Genomic DNA, 18,258 nt, shown 5'->3' on the forward strand with positions numbered 1-18,258 from the left:
AGTGACAGTCATTCACATAAGGAAACTTCTGGGGGAGAAAGGTATTTTGGGGGAAGCAGAAGGGAAGAGTCTCATTGTGTTGGAGTAGAGTGCTGCTGAAGATGAGGAGGAGGAGGGGATAAAGCTTGTAAGCTAGGTTGAGGCTTGATCGTGGTGGGCCACTTTCACCTGGCAGGCAGGCAGGGGTGGGGTGGGAAGAGGAAATTCAACAGCCCACCCCCACAAGGTAAAGGTGCCTCTGGCTGAGCCCTTAGCTTGGGAAATCCTTGGCCATGCTTTTATGAATCATAAAGAACTGACAGCGATGGCCATGCTTTCCCCCCTCCTCACTTGGAAGTCAGAGAAGAGGATACAGGGGGCACATCCAAATCTCTGTACTCTTCTCTCATTTGCCTTTGAAGAAGACTTCCTGTAAGCCTTTCCCTCAGGTACAGGGAGCAGATAGAGAACTCCAGGGAAAGAAGCCTGGACAACAGCAGCCCAGAGGCCAGTACTGGCAGCACATCTGTGCTGAAGCCTAGGAACTTGCCATTTCTGCTGGGAAGGCAGGACAGGTTCCAGCATGGGGCCCATCCAGCTCCATTCTGTATGGGGCCAGCCCTGGGTAGCCTCACATACAAGGACTCTGTTGAGGTTGGCCATGGATTTGCAGGGCAGGAAAGCAGGAGAAGAAGGCTACAAGTCCCCTAGTAGTCTTCAGAGCCAAGCTGCCTTCAGCATCCGCTAGGACCAAATGAAGCCTGCCCTAGTCTTGCCTTTGCTCATCCTCAAATGTATTTTTTAAAAATGGAAATCAGCCTTGTAATTGTCTAGCATGGGATATGATGCAGGCAAGTCACAAACCTGCATGGCATGGAATTGAGGTAAGGGGTTCATGGGTAGCAGCCATGGTCTGGGAGCCAGTGCAGGGCAGACAGACTATGTCCAGTTTAGGGTTGCTGATCCAGCATCCAGAGAGAAAACCAGAGGAATCTGGCAGGAATGGAAAGGAGATCATGAGCTGGGGGAAATGAGGCTAAGAGTAGAGAGAACCAGCCCAAAGAAGACAGAGCAGAAGGTTGAGAACTGGGAGTCAGGAACCTGGAGATGAGCAGAGTGGACAAGGGTCAGTCAGCAATGCTACAGGCAAGTGGTCCCATAACAAGGAGCCCCTATTGGTGGCTTCGTTTTGAATGAAACCCGGGGAGGTGATGAGTTCAGTGACCAACTGGCATCTTATCCTTTGCTTTAAAGACTGGTTCTGGGGTGGCTAGATAGAGCAGTGAATAGAGCACTGGCCCTGGAGTCAGGAGGACCTGAGTTCAAATCTGACCTCAGACACTTAACACAAAACTAGCTGTATGACCTCAGGCAAGTCACTTAACCCCAATTGCCTTTCCCCCCTCCAAAAGCAAAATAAATAAATAAAGACTGGTTCTTCCTTTCTGTCCTAGGCCACAAATGCAGTAACTACTCATGGGCTGGATCCCACTACTCCCATCATGGGAGCTTTTACCTGCTCTGTCCCCAACCTGGGCCAAATTGCTCCCTCCTCAGGCAGCCTGGTGATCCCCTGCTGGGGGAGGGGTTACCATATTAATACCAGACTTAATATGGACACCCAATCAGCTTAGTCCACTGCATTCAGAACTCCCACCCTCAAGAGAACCACCTGCTTTACCCTTCTCAATAAAAGGATCGCAGGAGTGTGATGGCATGCCCAGTGTCTCTCCTGAAATGTTCAAAGTGATGCCCAGTGTAGACATGGAATCCACGCCAAGTAAGACATCACCTGCCAGGTGGCCTGGCTGTTCAATACGTTTATGAAGAAATAAAAGTGTTCACACTTTAAGACTGGGTCACTGTGTTTCAATTTTATAGGCAACTGGCTCCAAGCCAAGAAACCTGGCCAATAGCTACACATCTTTATCAAAGCTTTGCTGTTTAGTCATGGAGTATTGGGTCCTCTGGGGCTCTCCTAGGAGATCTATAGTGGAGTTTGTCTTGGACCCTCATCTCCCTATATTCTCAATTTCTCTGTCTCTCTCTTTCTGTTGCTCTACCTTTTGAATCACCAGCCCCTTTGGAGAGATTTAACCCATTAAGCTTTGAGACTCTGACCTCATGGCCAACACTATCCTGATTGATGTGTGTATGAGCCCCTATGCACCAGGGCCCCCTAGATCTAGCTGGCCCTGGCCAGGCTTCTTCACATTCCACTCCATCCACCAAGTACCCAATTAGAAGAGAAGTTCCTTGGAGGCAGGAATTATGTGACTCTTGTATCCTTAGTGCTTAGCACAGGTGCTGGCACACAGTAGGCACACAATAGATGGTGATAAAGTCACATATCACTTGAAGTTGCAAAAATGTGTAATATATCAGATATGTAGGAAGACATAATTAGGAGGGTAGAATCATATGCCAGAAGCTCACTATTCTTTAAAAACTGGCAGATGACAAATTTTCCAACCACAAACATAAGCTCTAAAATATCCCAAAGAATTTAACCCATAAACTGTACTGAAACCAGAACATTACATGCCAAACTTACCACAACTATTGGACGACATAACATTGATCCACAAAAAAATTCAAGAACAATGCTTTTAACAGATGTTGCCATTGCACGTATTCATAGCCTCCAAACTACAAGGAATGAAAACTTGCAAAATCTAGACAGTTGGGATGGGGAATGTAAATCACCACTGGCTTGGCTGTTCCCACAGCTGGGCTGAACACAGTGCATTGAAGCACCACAAAGTAAGTTGACTTCCCAGTACTCTGCCCATTAGAAGCCAGTCACCATCCTTTTGCCCAATGGTGTGCAGAAGATTCAGTGTAAAGGAATAATGGCAGGGGAAGGGAACAAGGATCTGTCAAGTGCCCATTATGTGCCTTGCACTGTTCTAAGCCTTTACAAATAGCTCACTTAATGGCAGGATAATGCACTATTCTCAGACTGTTCTCATTCAAAAGGGTGGAAGAATGAGGTGAACAACAGTGTGCTGGCATGACAGCTCCAACTAATGAGAGGGCATATTACTTACTAATCTACAGGACAGCTGGGTGTGCACCCATGTGGCTCCTGAAGGGGGGGGGGTTGGGGGCTAGACTGTGACACAGCCTTGAGAATTCACACAAGTATCTACTCTTAGAAATGTGAGAGGCATGTGGTGTTGTATGTGGGTGCTGCCCGCGTGCCTAAGACTTAGACCCACATGTAGGTCATGTGACCCACCAGACGTGACTCAAATGGAGGCAAGAATAGATCTGATTCTAGAGTTTTCTTCCCACTTCCAAATTTCTGCAAGAGAAACTTTGATTCTTGTTAGGATGGGGGGAGCAGGAGGTCAAGAGCTCTGCTCTCCTCAGGAAAAGGGGATACCAGGTTAGAATGATATCCCTCTACCCTCTTAAATTCTGTTGCCTGAGGAGAAATCACTCTGAGGCTCAAGCTGTGTTTCTGATTGCTATTCCTTAATGGGGAAGGGGTAACCCAAGGTACATCCCAGGCTTGACTCTCTTTCTACCAAATGCCAATTCCACAATGAACATACATAGCAAATAACAAACACCTTCATCCAAACCAGTGGCAAACAGAATTTAGAGAAAGTATATCTACAAGTATATTACCAGCCAAGACAGAGTAAATGAGCTCTCCACCAGGAGAAAGATAATTCAGCTCAACCACAAAAAGAGTCTCAGATTTCCACCAAAGAGAAACTCTTCAAGGTCTCTAGCAAAAAGGAAGGGGATGATTGGGGATGGAGGATGTTGGCTCTTCCAATTCCTTCACGTGATGGCTTCTTCCCAGCATCATTTTGTCTCTTCAGACCTGAAGAGAATCTAGAATGTCATGTCTTTTCTCTTGAACCCAGAAGACCATGACTTCTCTTTTCTCCAGCTCTCAATATCTCCACCCCTCATACAGCGGTAAAGCCTTGAATAATCTGAGCATTGAATAAATCTCCAACAATGAGAAAATTGATGAGTTACAGAAGAATGAGCCAAGAGTTACAGAAGAATGAGCCAAGAGTTACAGAAAGAACATTATAGCGCTCTAGCTGCTGACTGGTAAAGACCCTCAGGGAGCAGATATCTCCCACCTTCAGTCACAAATAGGGATGCCTCCCACAAGGGCAAGTGTGAAGGTCAGTCAGTCCTTTGGGCAAGAGGAGGCTGCTGTGGATGCCTGAAACTCAGCCCCCCCAGAGCCCAGGGCTATTGCACCACCCAAGACTGCAGCAGAGTTGGAAAACAGTTATCACCAAAGAGCCTTTGGAACTGGGCACTGTGGAACTACTGGAGAAGGAAAATGGTTTTGGGATGCTGTGATGTCATATCCTGTGGAGTCAGAGAATTTTCAAAGAGAAATAAGAGGACTGTTTCACTAACGGTCATTAGACCAAAACTGAGTTTTCCACTTAATAAAGATGCCCATCATTGGCCATCGTGCCACAGATATTCCCCTAATGTTTTCTGGAAGCTACAGACAGATGCAGTTTTGTCTTTTTCCTTCACATTTGCATCCCCTGGGCTTAGCACAGGGACTGCCACATAGTAGGTGCTTAGCTGAGGGTCATTCACTTAGTTGTTTCACTGTAATGCTGAAGTAGGCTCAGGATAGGAACTGGATTGTGTTTCACTGAGAAATGGAACTCCCAGGTGAGGAAGCTCCCACTACAAATGCAGCTCAGGACCTTCCCTCTCAGCCCATGACACAGGAAAATCAAATTTATAGCTAAAACATCTAATGAAGAAGCTCTTTTGCCCCAGCAATGCTATGGAAATCTATCCCTCACTGATGGTTGCAATTTGCAGATTGGTGGGTTACCGTGGGAATTTTTTTTTTGTCAGCAGTTGTTAAAAGAGAAAAAAAAATAATTGTAAGAACAATTTGTCACAGGTTGGGCGGGAGTAGAAAAGCCAAGCAAGGAATTGTCACATCTTTCAATTATCTTCTATCCTTATAAAAAAAATCAAGAATGAAAATAAGGACCAGATGTTAAAAGGAAAAATAAGATCAATTTCTCTTGGTCTTAACCTGTCTCTGAAGGACAAAACAGAGGCTTTACAAGCGGGGAAACCATACTCCACCGACCCTTCCCCCTCCGGTAGTTGTGGTGAGTCTAATGATCTGAATGAACACAACTTTTCTGAAACACAGTCTGAGAGAAAAGAATCCGTAACATAGCAGCATCTAGTCCAGCCCAGTCTGGTCTAGGCCAGGCCAAGTCAGTCTGGGCCAGTCTGGACCAGTCTGGTTCAATCCAGTTCAGTTCTAGTCCAGGACAGCACAGTCAAATCTGGCCCAGACTGGTCCAGTCCAATTTAGTCTGGTTCAGTGTGGCTCAGGCTGGTCCAGTCCAATTCAATTCAATCCAAGAAAGAGATAGATGTCTACCACGCGTAGGGTGCTGAGTTGGCCGGCGCCGATCCTTGACTTGCAGGATCTGCCAGGTGGGGGCGGGGCTGGGTAAGGGGTGATCAGGTGAGGTGGGAACCAAGCTGGGAGTGGAGAGAAGGACTGTGTGGGGGGGGGGGGGGGGGGCGGGGGGTGGGGGGGGGTCATTCCATCGCGCCCAGACGGCTGTGCTCCATCACAAACTCACTGCACCTCTCGGAGCCGGTTGCCCACAGCAGTTACACGAAGAAAACAGTGACTCAGATGTGTAAGAGGCTCACGACAAATCCTGAATGAACCATGGCAATGCTACGACCACCACTAAATACACTTGAACCGTTCTTTAAGGTTTGCAAAGAGCTTTTTCAACAGCCCTGGAAAGTCAGTGCTATTCTCCCCATGTTCTAGATGAGGACACTGGGGCAGACAGAAGTGACTTGCCCAGGAGCACACAGCTAGTAAGTGTCTGAGATGGGATTTGAGCTCTGGTCCAACAGACTCCCGCTGCTGCTCTGCACATGGTGGCGCCCTCTAGCCGCGACGCCAGGACAGCCTGGTAGAGCACAAAGGGGGCTGGCCCCATCACTGTGGAGAGCAGGGCGGTCATCTCCCTTTTCTGGGCCTGGGTTCCTAATCTGCCAAGAGGATTTCTTAGGCCTCTTCAAACTCTCCCTCTCTGAATTCACAAAGTTGGATAGAAGCTGCTGGGCAGTTGGTTAAGCTTGGTCCAGCAGAGGAATTCCGGGAAGGAAGGACAATGTCCTTTGTATATCAAAGGCATGGCCCTGTGGGGCCTGCCATTTGGGTAAGGGCTTTTTGTTTGTTTGTTTTTATATCCTGGAGTTGCACTTCTCATCTCAGCAGGCCCAACTGTGCCTGTACCCTGAAGGGTGTACCCCAGGAAAAAGGAGGGGGATTAGCTGCTGGGCCAGTCCCCTGCTGTTTATGATGGCCAACAATGGCCTCTTGACTTCAGCACATGTTTCTAATTTTAACTCTAAGGTGTGTGTGTGTGTGTGTGTGTGTGTGTGTAACCTACCCTATTTCATTTTGAAATGAATTTAGATGAAGTTTAACTGTAATGAATTCACTCTCAGCAAAATTCAGGGAGGGGCTACCTATCATCACTGTTGTAAGCAAGGAGGGGCTGAGGTCACTATGCCGGTATTAATTTGTGAGGGACTTCTCCTGTGAGACTAAGCCTTCCAGCTGTCTGTCTGTCCAGAATCAATACCAAGGGCTTTTCTATTCAAGACTTCTTGAGGTTTTGAGTTTTCCCTAGGAAGCTACAACATGATCTTCCTGGCAGACCAGAGCAGGGATACTCAGAGCCATTCTGCAAGGCTTTGCATCTATCCTGCACTGAGGGAAGCATGATTTTATTAGGAAATGACGAACCAAAGAATTTGCCTGGTTTAATGAGCATTAAGCCAGGCCAGGCCCAAGTCCTCATCTGCTTGCCAATAGAAATATATCTACAGATATATTTGTACAGTCAGAAACTCTGTTTTGCTTATGGAGAAGGCTTAAGAAATATCTGTGGGGCAAGGTGCTTCACTCTGTCCTCTGGACCTGAGCCCAGTCAGCCTGGAGAGCTCCCGGTGAGTATCTGGCAAATGCTCCTTGGTATAAAAGACAGCAGAAACATATCTAAGCTCAGGTTCAGCACGAAGGTTGATGATGAACTGATCTGGGGGGAGGGGGAGGACTTTCTTTCATTGGGGTTGGCCAAGAGGATACTCTCAGGATTAGGGATGTGGGTATTGTCTTCATGGTGAACAAACAAAAGAGTTAGTCTTGTTCTTTTTCTGTTATTGCACAAAACTACTAGATCGAGGTCAGGGAGGCTCATAATTTCATTGCAAACAACAGCCCAAAGGAAAGTAAGAAATCAATTGAAGCTACATGAACAACAATCCAAGAACAATATGGTTCAGGGCAATGGTTCCCAACCTGGGGACTAAAGACTGCTTGAGAACCAGAGAGCTCTTGCCAGGGATCAGCAAATCCATACATGCCCCAAGCACTGTCCCTATGCTATTCATTTAGCCCTAGCTAGAAATGCAAGGGAGCTGGCTCAGGAGAGTAAAGAAACAGAAATGCCTTCTGTGGACTGAATGGATAAAACATGTCTGGCATGTGTGTGTATGTGTGTGTTATATGTTACTATTAAGTTTGCAATCCTAATAGCAACAACATCTCATATTTATATAGCATTTTAAGATTTGCAAAGAGCTTTTATGGATATTATCTCATTTGATTCTCTCAATAACCCCGGGAGCTAGGGTTATAAGAATTCTTATCCCCATTGACAGATGAGGAAACTGAGGATTTGAGAGGCTGAGTGACTTACCCAGGGTAACATAGCTAGAAAGTTTCTGAGGGGAATTCAGAGCTGGGTATTCCCAAATCCAAGTTTAACCACCTTTCTGCTCCCTTGAATACACTTTGATGCTTTTGTGCTTAATGAAATACAAACTGATTTAAAAGCTTTCCTGAATTCCTAAGTGACAGAGACTGTCAGGGCTGGGAGTGTCCCATCCCTTGGATGTTGGCTCCAGCCCCACTGAGGGCACTCCTCCGATTTTCTCAATAATCAGATAGGAATGGCCTTATGGCTATGCCTAAGAACTTACCAACTTAAACAGTTCCACCCATAAATCTTGAGTCTGAAAATCCCTTTTCTGGTGAAGCCCTCCTGACATCCTGCCATGACACTTCTCATACTGAAGCCTAGCCTTTAACTTCCCTGCAGCCTCACTGCTGATATCCCTCCCTTGTTTTCACAGCTCATCATCCCTGTTCTGGCCTCATTTTCCCCCCTTTATAGATGGGACCCCATTGTGATCCAAAACAATCAGCCAAGACTATTTTTTTTCAATATCAAAAGTTTCCCAATATCATGCTGGGGGAGAGGGAGTGGGAGAGTGGCCCCTCTAGCAAGTGTCATGATGTCCTGGCTCGCTCCTCTCATGGAGTGTCACCCACACTCCCTCTCTAACCAGGGGGTCTTTGGGGCCATTTGTCCAAGGTGCAAAAAGTCATTATTGCTCTGAGGAGGACCACGGTGTCTCTTTCACAGGAGGTTTGCAGAATCTGCCTCATGAAGCCAGTCCTATCTACCTAGCAAAACCTGGTTTACTTTCTCAGGCCAGCAGATGGCCATCTGAGAAGCAATCAGGCTTCTGAAAGTTTACAGAGAGATTACTTCAGGTGAGTCGCTGAACAACCAACCAGCCTCCTGTCCCAAAAGGTGAGCATTTAAAGTATGAGAGACATATCAGTTGCTTACTGAGGAGGAAAACTTTCAGGGAACTTGTCCTGTTCAAATCACTAAAGAGAGACCTGGAGGAAAGAAGCCAAAGAGGGGGAAGGGAAGAGGGGTGGGCAGAAAAATCCCCAAGCAAAAATTCACATCAACAATGTAAAGGGCATAGTTCTTAGTATAAGGTCCTGTTAAATGTGAATTCCTAATCAAAGTAACAAGAACAAAAACTGACAGAATGAGCAAAGGAGAGACAAGCACTAGGGATGCTAGATACAAAGGGGACAGGTGAAACATGAAAGTTAGAGGATGACTTAGAGAGAAGAGTCCAACATTATGCTGACAGGGGAAACTTTTAATCCAAAATATCTAAATAGATCCTATACTTCCCCATACTGCTGCCAACTTATTTTTTAAAATGTGGTTCTAATAACATTAGACAAAGTTGGATAAAAATGAGAAAGAGATAAAGAATAAGCACAGGACCCAGGATCTCATGGGTATAGGGAATCTTGAGATTAGGAAACTCCTTTAATCACTGTAGGCCAGCACCTCCTCTGAAGTTTAGAGTCTTAGACAATTGTACAGAGCACTGAAAGATGTGTGTCAGAGGCGAGGTTTGAGCCCCGATCTTCCTGGTTAAGACCATTTCTCTTCCCACTACTGCACAGCTGTCTCACAAAAGAGATAGAGTACATGATATTATGTGAAAAGGTTCTAAGGAAAACATTAATATAGCATTTTCAAACATATGCACCCCTAACAATTTTGCAACAAAATTCATAAAGGAAGACCTTACAGTACTGCAAGAAGAAGCAGATAAATAGAACAATGAGCAAGAAATTAAAATACCTCAATATCAGAATAAGATAAATCCAGAAAAAAAAGGTTAAATAAGAGAGAAGCCATAGAGACAAAAAATACTAAACAAACAAGATCTCATGGAATTATATAGTAAACAAATTGGGTTTTGCAAAGAATATATTCTCTGTTTTAAAGGTCATGCAATTTATATGAAAACTGACCACACTATGGACCCCGAAGAAGACATGGACAAATATAAAAGCTAACATCCTAAGTAATCGATTTACAGATGAGAATGCTGTGAAACTGGTAATCATGGCACAATGAATAAAAGTTCAGGTCCCCATGGAAACTAGAACATCTCTTCAATAATGCCTAGAGAAAAGAATTAATAGTAGTAAAAATAATCTTCTCTTACTATTAGAAAATGACAATGTAGATGCATACTAAAGTCTAAGGGAAGAACCAAAACCTCACTAGACTTGATATCTGGAAAATATTCCTGACAATGAGTTCTGTTCCAAAGTGGAACGAGATTCCTCAGGGGACAGTAGGTTTCCCTGCCCCCAAGATCTTCAAACAAGGCTGGGCCATTACTTGCCCAGAATGGTGGGGGAAAACAAAAACAAAAACAACAAAACCCCACTGGGATTGGATTCAGAGGACCTGGCTTGAAATCCCGAATCTGTCACTATTTGTGTGACCCGAAGTGAATGCCAACACCACAGCGGTTCTCAGTTTCCTCATCTGTAGAATGATTAGATGGTCTGTTAGGGCTCTTCTAGTTCTGGATTTAGAGCCTATGGTACCATGATCTTTTTAAGCTACCCATAGAGTAGCAGCTCAGGTAACCCCTTCTGGTACAGAAATGTTTCAAGAGTTTTATACATCTGTTGTAGGTGGTCCTCAAGCAAAAAGTTTTGGTTTTCCCTTCTGCCCTCCTTCCCACACCCCAACTGTGCTCTGGTTAGAGGGACTAGGTTCTCCTAATATGAATCACCCCCCCCCCCAAGAAATTCACCTATTTGAGCCACTGAGACTGGGATTTATTGTGAACTGAGAGTGGTAGGTAACCTAAGCAGAAATCAAAGGGAACATTTAAATATAAAACACAACAGGTATCTGGAGTAAACCTAGGTCAGAAGACATAAAATCTCTGGACTTTGGCTGAAACTCTAGGGATCCTTAGAAAGCTATATGAACTATGGAAATGCCCAGGCTTTAGGTGATACAATCGGGATGAGGAAGCACCAGTGGTCATTTACATTAGCCTGAAGAAAGAGAGGATAAAGTCCCAAGGCCTATTGTTTTCAGTCTGACAAACAGATATAGACATAAAGACACCTCACCAATGTGCACCATCACCAGCCCTCCTCCTCTTAGTGACTTAAGAGTTTAAACAATTCAAGGGAGCAGAATGGCAGCAAAACACCACATACAAGGAACTCCTTGAGATGAGTTTCATCTGATTCACATTTGTTTTGCTTTTTTGTGACTGATATGGAATTCCTCTCCCCCAGAATTCCTCTTCCCAATGGAAAGAGAGAAGATAAAGAAGGGAAAGAGGGAGAAGAATGAAGATGAAAAGGAGGACAGAAAGAGGATGAGATGAAGGAAATGAAGAAGAAAAGTGCAGCAGTCTACTGAGGACACATAGTTGTATAAGCAGCACACTCAGTTATCCCCTCAGTCCATATATCTTGAATAGGCCCTGTAGAGGGACAAGAAAGCTAATATCCGATAAGGGTTTGATAAATGCTTTCTACTCTGTTGTCCTTTAATGAGATGGGCTCTGACTCAGGGAAGCAGAGTCTGGGCTGGTTCTGTCAATGATCCTTCATGGCTTGCTCCCCACAAAACAACCCAGTCTTCTTACAGCTTCTTTCTATGTGTATCTTCCTCCAGGATCACGGGCTTCCTTGCTGTTCTTCATACCTAACACTCTACCTCGTCCCTGTGGGTATTTTCATTGGCTGTTCCCTGGGCCTGGAATGCTCTACCTCCTCATCTTGACTCCTTCATGTCTTATCTAAAGGTCCACATTCTGCAAGAAGTCCTGCCCAGGTTCCCTTATTCTTAGTGCCTTTGCCCTGAGATTGCCTGCAATGTATCTCCCAAATGTCTTCTCTGTATACAGTTGTCATATCATCTCCCCAATTAGACTGTGTGCTCCTTGAGGACAGGGAGTGTATCCTCCTTAGCAGAGTGCTTGGCACAGAGCGATCACTGAATAAATGACCGGACACAAACACTAATATTGTCCCAATCATGGAATGTGGCTTCGAACCACAGGACACTGAAATCTTCCAAGAGGCATTGCTTCAGGAAACCCAAGGGCCAATGGGGAGACACACTCAGCACCAGTGAAGCCTTGTATGTGAACAATGGCATCCCAGGCATCACCAGAGGTGTTTGTGGGCCATTCATGTCACAAGAGAGAGGGATGATAGGCAGATGCCACGAGGGCTGCACTATTTTTTTTAAGCAATTGGGGTTAAGTAACTTGCTCAAGTAACCCTAACCCTAACCCTAACCCTAACCCTAACCCTAACAGCCAGTTATTTCTGGGTGTGGTGCTAAGTGTCTGAGCCCAGATTCGATCCCCAGGTCATCCCAACACTGGGGCCAGTGCTCTTACTCGCTCTGCTACCTGGCTGACCCTGAGGGCTGCACTATTACCCACAAGAAAAGCGTTCAGTGGACTGGGTCAAAAATCTATGGAAGGCTTCTGAAAGCCCATAAAGAACTGCCCTGGTGTGTGTGTGTGTGTGTGTGTGTGTGTGTGTGTGTGTGTGTGTGTGTGTGTGTAGAATGGGGAGGGAGGAAGGGGGTTGAGCTGTGACCTGGACTGGCAGAGATGCCCCCACCAGTCAATGGCCAATGAGATCTTGAATCCAAAAGGATTTTATATTTCTGATCCTCTTTTCACTTCTGAAATGGGCATTCTGAAGAACCTGGCAAAACCATCCAAAGAGTCAATGACAGCCAGGCTGATGAGAGGAGAAGTAACATTCATTTGGTTCTGATTTGGAGCCTAAGAACCAGGATGAACCTCAGCTCTGCTACTTGTTATCAAGGAGACATCCTTCTGGAGAGTTGCTTCCCTGTCCATTTCCTCATCTAGGACGGCGGGCTAAGGCTACCTGGTTTCCAAAGTCCTTTACTGCTATAAATCCCATGAGTCCATGAATATGTTTGGTAACTGGACTGAGGACTCCAGGGATATTGCTTGTATAGCAGCAAGCAGGCAGGCAGGAACTCTTTCACATACACACACACACTCACTCATACACACACACACACACACACACATGCTCTATGGATCCCATGGTTTTGTTCAAACAACCTATGACTATGGACAAGTCACTTGACTTCCCTTGGCCTCAGTTTTCTCTGAGGTCCCTTCCAGACCTAGAGCTCTAATCCCATGTTTGGGCCCCATTAATACAAACTTTCTGCATAAACACAATGAGGGATTTTTTATTTATTTGGTTTTAATATACTGCACCATAGCTTTGGGAGAGAAAATTTTCCAAGAACTTGTCTGAGGATGTGGCTATCTCCCCAGTGTAAAATGTTCCAGTGAGATCTCCAAAGAGCCAAAAGGCGAGTTAAAGAGTAGCACAAAGCTACCTAGTGGTGAGTCAATAGGTGCCAGTCTATTAAGAATCATTGGGAATATCAGAATATTCTTCTTCATCACCACCAAAAGAGGACAAAAATCCACAAGCTTTATGCAGTTTGCTGGGAATATGAAAATCAAGCACAATCCAATCTCTTTTCAAAGACAAGTCAAGAATGAGCCTGCATTTATATGAAACATTTTTCTTTTATCAATAATTGGTTTTTTTTATCACCTGCATTTCCAAAAATACCCCTTCCTGCTCCCCTACCCACAGAGCCATCTGTTGTGAAAAAGGATAAAAAAGACAGGAAAAACAATCAGTTCAGTAAAGTGAATGCATAGGCTGAGTTGCCTAGAGCAGGCAACACTCTGTACCCATTGCCCCCACCTCTGGCAAGAAGGAAGGGATGTACATGTTCTCATCTTGAATATGTTACAATCATATCCTAAAAGATGATATACTCTAGTGAACCTCAAGAGAGGATTTTAACATAAAGAAATATCAGGCTATGATGAACGTCTAGACAATGAATGTCTTTTAAGCTGGTTTATTCAGAACTTTAAAAACCATCCTGTCATTTACAGCTTTTCAGTAAATTATACACATACCTGTTGTGGGGTCCTTTCTGAGAAAATAATTGCAGAGCCCCCTTCTTCTTCCTTAGGGTAATCAGGAAATGTGCCAGTCATATTCCTAAAGGGGAAAAGGCAAAAGGAAATCAGAATAGCCCTGGAGCTGATTCACTTCATGTCGGCTTTGTTGAGTCTACCATATTCCTCTAAATGACTGGTGATCACAAGTCTTATTTTCACTTTAGATCAGCAGGCTGAAAATGAGGTCTCTAATGGGAAAGAGTAATTGGATATATACACGGCCAGGTTTCCTCCCTTTCAGGGCAGTGGTGGCTATGGCTGGGATTCAAGAAAGTCTCCTTTAAAGGAGAATAGGCTTCTTCCTCTTTTCCACATAAAATGACTTTGTTTGACATTCGGAATAAAAACGGACACACAAATCACTTTAATTTGTTTAATGTGAGGACACATAACGGATAAACACAGGTTTGGGAAACTAAACAGAAGGCAGAAGTAATTCCAAGGACAAACTCAGGAGCTCTGCTCTCAATACAAACACACTCTGTGAGGGTTTCGGTCATCCTGAGAACCCAATAAGCTGACAAAACCCATTGGCGTTTTATGTTACAAGCTAAATTGTCCATGGGTCTCCGATGTTTATACTTTCCACAATCATGTCATTTCTGCATTTAAAAATGGGCTTCAAAAGCCACATGGAGTAATTTCAAGGAGGTCACAGCATGACATCTGGGCATACCATATGAGGACTGGTAGCAGTATCCACCTAAAAAATAAAGAGTAAGGAAAGTGTTCTGAAGTTTGGGGGGACAGCTTGGCTGATTCATCTCACATCTCAGATTCTATTTGTTCATCCATGTTGATCTGAGGGAGTAACTGAGCTTGGAGACATGATTTAATAGGTATAATGATAATAGTTGACTTTTATATAGAGTGCTTTGACATTTGCAAAACTCTTTATAAAAATCTCATTTTATCCTCACTGCCACCTTGGGAGGTAGGTGCTGTTATAGCACCCCCATTTTACAGATGAGAAAACTGATGCAGATGGCAGATAAGTGACTTGTCTGGGGTCACAACCATTGGGAAGGGTCCGAGGCTGAACTGGAACTCAGGTCTTCCTTACTTTTGGATCACTGAGGGCTGTATGTGGCCTCTGCTACTCCTGATGTCCACTGAGCCCTATCTTGAGCCAGGAAAGTTAACAGCATTACTGTAGACTAGATTCTAAATGTAATTCATTCTATTCAGAAAAAGAACAACCAAAAAAAACCTAGAAGATGTGTACTAGGTTACAATCACAACAGCTTCCTTTGTTGACTTCAATCAACCCCTTCCCTGGATGGTAGTTCCCCAGCAGATATAACACATTGATTTCACCATTCATCTCTTCCAAGGCTTTTAAATTTCTTCCAATGCAAACACATTCTGGGTGCACCACACATGGAAGCCAAATAAGGAAAGGACTGAATTCAGACTCCCAAAGGGTGCTGGGCTCTCAGATGCAGGTGCCACTTGCGATGGTCTCCCTGGCACTTTGGAGAGTTCATTTCTGCAGTCATTTTTCTGGTTAGGAAAGGGTGTTCTCAGGCACATCCACATCAGTGTGACTGAGTGAGAAAAGTCCTGACAAAACTTGGAAGCCCTGGCTCTGACCCCTGCTGGCTTTGTAACCTTCAGGCAACTCTTGGACTTCCTGAAGGGCCCTGTTTCCTCATCTGTAATATAAAGGCAATCATAGCCATTAGGGACCTACTTCATGATGCTATGGGAGGGGGGACTCACCAGCTATGGAGTGTTATATACATGTGAGCTGTCACTGGTGCCAATGATTAGCTTTCCCCTGAAAAGGAATCAACTCTACCCTTAAAGACCTGAAAATGGAGTTCTCAGAGTAGTGCCTTGCAGTGATACATAGAAGACTGAAGTTGGGAATGTGGTAAACAGGCCAAAAATTATTGGGTTTTGAGGGGGACTTAAAGGGTTCTTTTTCAAGGAAAAGATCAATGGCATTGTCCTGATAGAAGTGCAGTTCCTAGAAGCACGACCCACAAATGGCATCTCCTTGAATATGCAGTGCTAATAAGTCTGGTTGAGACTTACTTGCCAACAGAAAGAACAATGAATTCATTCAAAAACAAAAACAAATAAACAAACAAAGAAGAGAGGGTCCAGAGTGGCAATCAATGCAAAAATAAACAAACAAATGGAAACAGATACTTGAAACTCAAAAAGGCTCAGGTATTATTATTTCGTCCTATGTGACTTTTTCTGTATCTTTGCTATCAATGTTCTTCAGCATTCTAAACATCTGCCAAACAACGAAAGAAATTTAAGAAAAAAACGTGGTTCTATTTATAGGGACCAGATGAATCAGATGATGCCTATACGTAAATACTTTATACCTTTGTTGTAAATAAAAGCCAGTGCTCCTATATTTATTTCTATGGAGTCATTCCTTTGCCCATTAGTCTTTTTCCTTTGGAGTACCAGTAGAATCCATCATTAATAAAACCTTTGAATGATGTATTTATAGAGTAAAAGACAATTTTACCTTTGCATGTATTTTCTACTATTTTACTAATTTATTTTTAAAAATTTCTGTTTCTTTTTTCCCCAGATTTTCAGAACTTAAGAGTTTGGTTGTAAGAGTAATACAACTGGGGTGGCCAGGTAGCTCAGTGAGTAAGAGTACCGGCTGCAGTGTTGGGATGACCTGGTGATCAAATCCGGGCTCAGATACTTAGCACCCACCCAGAAGCACCTGGCCGTGTAACCTTGAGCAAGTTACTTAACCCCTATTCCTTAAAAAAAAAAAAAGAGTAATACAGCTTTATTTGTGTCCTTACAGATAAAAACTGAGAGATTCTCTGGTGAAAAAAATGTAGAATTAACAAGAAATTTCCCATGTGATAGTGAATTTGTGATGTCCGTGCTACAATCGCACTACACGAGGAAGAGGAGGAATATTCTTCATTTGATACAGTGACAAGTCCATCAATGCAGTTTCTTCTATAGCTGACAATCCACAAAGCAGTAAGCAATATGGTTCTCATCAGACCCAAGTTCACAGACAAAAGACATGAAGTCACAAGGTCTGAAAGGTAAAGGGTTTTTGTTTGTTTTTGCTTTTTTTTTTAAAACAAATTGGCTACTGCTTTCCAGGCAATGTGAGGATGCTTAATAGTTAAATATGACTGCCCTTCAAGGTGGTCCTACCGCGTACTCTACAACCCGTGTCACTGAGCAAAGTCCCAGGCTTCCGTTTCACAATTTCCTTAGTGAGCCAATGTTCAGAAACATTCAGAAATGTACAGATCCCACGACCAGCAAATAAAAGGTCATGCTCAGTGATCGCTGCTGCTGCTGCTGTTCAGCCATGGCCGACTCTTTGTGACCCCATCTGGGGCTTTCTTGGAAAGGATACTGGAACATTTCCTTCTCCAGCTCATTTGACAGATGAGAAAACTGAGATCAACAGGGTGGAGTGACTTGTCCAGGGCCACACAGCTAGGAAGTGTCTGAGGCCGGATTTGAACTCAGGAAGATGAGTCTTCCTGACTCCAGGCCCGGCGCTCTATCCACTGTGCCACCCAGCTGCCCTATGTGGTCTATATTACATTAGAAGAATCAGCAAAGTTATCTGTGCTCATGATATTATTGATGGAGAAAACCAATTCCCCTAAGAGGAACCGCTCCTGGTGGCGTCCGGTGCCGATAAAACTATGCCACATAATTGGTGCTGAGACATGATGAGGTGCCGCCAGATGTGTGTTGGGCAGCACCTCGTTTTAGAATCCTCTTGTTCTTAGAAGGTATTGCTTTCTGCTGCCTCGCAAAGCAGGCTGTAAATGTATTCAACATGCACCAAACACGCCAGTCAAATTTGTCCAGAAATTTTGGTTGGCAGCACGTGCTGAAGACAAATCCTTGCTCAACGGATTCCCTTAGTTGAGAAAAGGGGATACAAGAAGCAAAGGCGTCCAGGGTGCCCTGAGATTGTGTGAAGCTTATGAAACTATGAAACCACAATTTGACAAGGGCGACAATGTAACCCATGGCAATGATTTTACAGCCCCAGTTCTTTCCCTGAGGCTTGCAAAGCATGGGTGGAGCATAGTGGGGTTGTTGCTGTGTTTCTCCTTGGTTTTTGAAGAGGACCATGGTACCATAGAGATGATGACAGGACTTGCAGTTGACTTAGATTTGAGTGAGGGGGAACTGGCCTCACTTTCTCCTCCAGAACCATCAGGATCCAGTGATCAGATATTCATCAGGATGACTGGAGATGGCCCAGGATGCAGTGGGCGACCCTGGCCCTTTCAGGTTAAGGCCTTTTTAGGTTGTCACTTAGGGTGAGGTAATGCCCATGTAGTGAATAGCCCTCTTTAAGAAGTGAGTGAAGGGATGGGTCCTTTAATTAGAAAAAAAAGCATAGTAGGGACTACTTATCAGAAGCATTGACAGAACAGATGCACGGCTCACTGCTTGGAGCTCTGGTTCTGAAATCTACAGAGAAACCTCCAGGTGCATGTCATGAGAGCCCTCCCCTCCATCCAGATGTTCAGAGGACAGCCCAAAGCAAAA

General features: G+C 44.3%; 1 protein-coding gene across 1 annotated transcript in view; it reads right to left on the reverse strand.

The window, feature by feature from the left end:
- IQCA1 (IQ motif containing with AAA domain 1) overlaps positions 1-18,258 on the reverse strand; it is a 247,156-nt gene that overhangs the window by 112,419 nt on the left and 116,479 nt on the right. The window contains exon 7 of the mRNA XM_069103144.1: positions 13,690-13,774. Coding sequence (XP_068959245.1) covers positions 13,690-13,774 — 85 coding nt within the window. The remainder of the gene's footprint in view (positions 1-13,689; positions 13,775-18,258) is intronic.

This window comes from Petaurus breviceps, unplaced genomic scaffold, assembly GCF_028583685.1.
Source record: "Petaurus breviceps papuanus isolate PSGF00001 unplaced genomic scaffold, PetGlider_PUasm1.0 567, whole genome shotgun sequence".
Classification (NCBI taxonomy): Eukaryota; Metazoa; Chordata; class Mammalia; order Diprotodontia; family Petauridae; genus Petaurus; species Petaurus breviceps.